This window comes from Poecilia reticulata, unplaced genomic scaffold (assembly GCF_000633615.1).
Source record: "Poecilia reticulata strain Guanapo unplaced genomic scaffold, Guppy_female_1.0+MT scaffold_1334, whole genome shotgun sequence".
Taxonomy (NCBI): Eukaryota; Metazoa; Chordata; class Actinopteri; order Cyprinodontiformes; family Poeciliidae; genus Poecilia; species Poecilia reticulata.
The window spans coordinates 1-3,420 of record NW_007616069.1 but is presented as its reverse complement, the minus strand read 5'-3'; the positions used below and the strand labels follow the sequence as shown (position 1 = coordinate 3,420).

Sequence of the window (3,420 nt, the reverse complement as noted above, 5' to 3'; positions counted from 1 at the left end):
TGATTTGTATTCACACCTCCCCAAGCGAACCGGACTTAGTAGGAAAATGGACCAGAGTTTGATTTGTATTCACACTTCCCCAAGCGAACCGGACTTAGGAAAATGAACCAGAGTTTCATCAAATACGCTCTATAAAAAAAAGTAACTAATTTAAAGTCAAATTCCTCAAGAAAATCTGTAAATATTTAATTGCAACTAGGCGGGTTCAACTGTATTTAAAATCACTGTTACTTATAAGCCGATAGTTTTTTTTATTAAGTCCTTTATTTTGCAGTTTTAGTAGCACAACCTGGTCATCACTTCTGCTGGCATTTCTCTGTCCTGCTCTTATTCTCTTTAAAAATAATCTAAATCTAGTTTCCTCTCGTTCTTCCTTACTGTCTCTCTGCTGCAGACCAGTCTGGCTCTATTGGTTCTGGTCAGCCTCTGGTGAACGCCATGAAGTCGGACTCGGCATTAATCGGAGGTAGGTTCTCCGTAAGCTATCAAACTTTCCCCACAGCGGTGATGGAGAGAAATATTCCATCAGACATACATTTCATTTCTCCTCCTCCGTTGGAACCATGACCGCAAGAATCGAGTCGCTTAAAATCGACTGAATCTTTGCGACTTTGGCACTCGGCACACAAAGAGCGCAAAACTAATTACAGCCGAGCCGACTGGAGAAGCTTCTTTCTTTTCCTCTGTTATCTTCAAATGTTTCAGGGCTTTAAAACCAAAGATACTGAGAGAAATTGATTTCAGACTTGTTCTGGAATTCCAATTAATATAAACTTGGAGAAATGAGCGAACTGACTTACGTTTAGCTGGAGTAACAGACTGCAGGGCAAAAAGAGACGGTTTGACCACGACATGCTGGGACCAACTGCTGGATTCACAGAGAATCAGCCGAGTTCAGGCGATTTTTACATTTTATGCGCTTGGAGAATAATTGCCTGCCCTCTCTTTAACCTCAACATATCTCTCTTTTCTTTCTTTGAAAGTTTAATTGACCACAAAAACGATTACAGTGCATTTATACTCATGATGTGGAGTTTCAGCGCTCAGAGAGATTTCTTCTTTTGCAGTTTTTTCCACACATAAATACTTCAAATCATCAGTTATTCTAGGACTCAAGTCATCTATCGATATTATGACAATTAATTGATTAATTGAATAAAAACTCATTCCGTTTTCTACTTAAGCTAATAGAAATATATAAAGAGTAAAAAACTGTAATAAGAAAAAATTCTGTGTAAAAAACATATATACTTAAAATCATCAATTATTCTAGTAATCAAGTAATCTATCGATATTCTGACAGTCAATTAATCAAATTGGTAGCTATTTAAGCTGTAAAAGAAATATAAAAAAGAGGTAAAAAAAATTATAAGGAAATATTTTATTGCTTTAAATGCAAAACTATTGAAACATCACTTTAAGTCACAAGTTTGAAGTATGAAAAAACTTTTTTTAAGTGTAGATGAGAAATACATAAAAAATAACTACACTGGTGTACTGGTGTTGAAGTCCTGGAAAATGCTTGAATTCCAGGTGCAAAGTTAATAATTTATTTGTGGTCTCATATTAACATTTACATTCATATTTCATAAATGAGAATATATTTTCAGACGAGGCTCGTTGATTTTCACGTTTCCTGGTCAAATGTCTGTTTCACGGAGGGATTCTAATCGATAATGGAACCGGTATCAATAAGTTCCCGTCCGTAAATGATGAAGGATTTCCGACGTTGTCGGTTCTGTCTGTCCGGGCTGCACAACCCAAACACCGTCTCTGTGTTTGCGAATGCTCTCTGCCCCGCAGGTGTCATAGCGGTCGCCATCTTTGTGATCGTTACCGTCTTCGCCGTAACCGCCAGATTCCTCTACAGGAGAAAAGAGACGTATCGGAGTCGCGAGGTCAAGGCGGCCAAACAGGACGAGAGCCAAGATTTCCACTACAACAACCAGACTGAAGGCCGGAAAAACGCCTCTGGTGAAAACGCCAGGGAGTTTTTCATGTGAGCCGAGGCCGACGCGCCTCCTGGTGTTCATCCAGGAGGAGGCCGCGGACAGAACCGCGCCTCCGGACTTCACGCTGCACTACGAGCCACTTACTCTCTTTAATGGATGCAAAAATGGACTCGTAAAAACACGGAACAGCACACAGTTTTGACCTTTACTGTATATTGTGTAAATATGGAGCCAAGTTGTTCAAATCCTTGTTTAAGCAACTGTAAATATTAAAAATGTAAATGTGAACATTGGTGAAAGGTGGTTTTATGGGCTGTTTTAACTGTGTTTGTGACGTTCCTGACGTGAGTTTTAGGGCCACATTACGAAATAGAGTTACAGAATAGAGTCATAAAACTCAAATATATGAAAATAAAGTCATAACATTAAGAGATCATTCTTGAAATATTATTCCTTCAAGTATTTCGACTTCATTCTCCTATTATTTTGTATTAAATAATTTGTTTATATGTATTTTTTTTACATAAAGTAATTTTATTACTTTAATCTCCAAAAATGATTTAATTTGCTTTATTTGATTTAATGTCACACTGTCAAAAATAATTTAAAAAATGAACTTGTCATTCTTGTATTATTTCAACTTTATTCTTGTATTATTTTTCCACTTATATAATCTGTATATCTCACAGTGGAAAACATTTTAAATAAAAAAACTAATTTTATATATTTATTCTTATATTATTAAAGTTTTACCATACCTTGTTTATATCACAGTGGAAGAATAAAAATAATTTTGACATTATTCTCAAAATATTTCAGCTTTTTTCTCAAATTATTACGATTTTATCCTTTTAATTTCATTTTTAAATTTTAACTTAGTGTGGCCTTAATACTCCTTCGTGCTCATGGCATTTTTCTATAGGAAAAGAATGAATGTTTGCGTATGTAAAGGGATTTTTTTTACCTTTAATCGGGTTCTGAGCTGCTGTTTGCTCAAATGCAAACCTTTTTATCGTGTGTGCTGCTTTGTGGAATGACAATGTCAACTCTTCAAATGTTTTGAACCCATTTTAAATATCTTAAGAGGACATGTGGGGTTGTGTGCAGTAATTACGAATGGTCACTATTTTACCTGCAGTAGCCAGCGGTTAGCGTGATCCAAGTTTAGAAAATCTTACCAAGTGTTTTTTTATCTAGTTTCTAGTGTGAATATGTTAACACACTTAAAATAAGACAAAACTAACAAGTAACTTTTTAGCAAGATAAAGGAGCTAATTCCTTAATATTGATTATTGCACTTATAACATGGGAAAAATATGTTGTTAAACAGAATTTAGCAAAAAGAATTCAGTTAAACATCAAGACCTGCTGAGTTAACCTGAGAGTAGCCGTTAGCTTGAATCGATGTAGCTCTTAGCTTCCCTCTGAGTAGCCGTTAGCTTGAATCAATGTAGCTCTTAGCTTCCCT

The 3,420-nt window shown here is 35.7% G+C and overlaps 1 protein-coding gene across 1 annotated transcript; it reads left to right on the top strand.

Annotated features, from left to right (window-relative positions):
• Window positions 1-6: 6 nt before the first annotated feature.
• LOC103461405 (contactin-associated protein-like 5) lies at window positions 7-2,493 on the top strand. The gene is made up of 2 exons (XM_008403707.2): window positions 7-466; window positions 1,804-2,493. The coding sequence occupies exons 1-2, from the start codon at window positions 439-441 to the stop codon at window positions 2,001-2,003; spliced, it is 228 nt and encodes a 75-aa protein (XP_008401929.1). The 5' UTR covers window positions 7-438; the 3' UTR covers window positions 2,004-2,493.
• The last annotated feature ends 927 nt before the right edge of the window (window positions 2,494-3,420 follow it).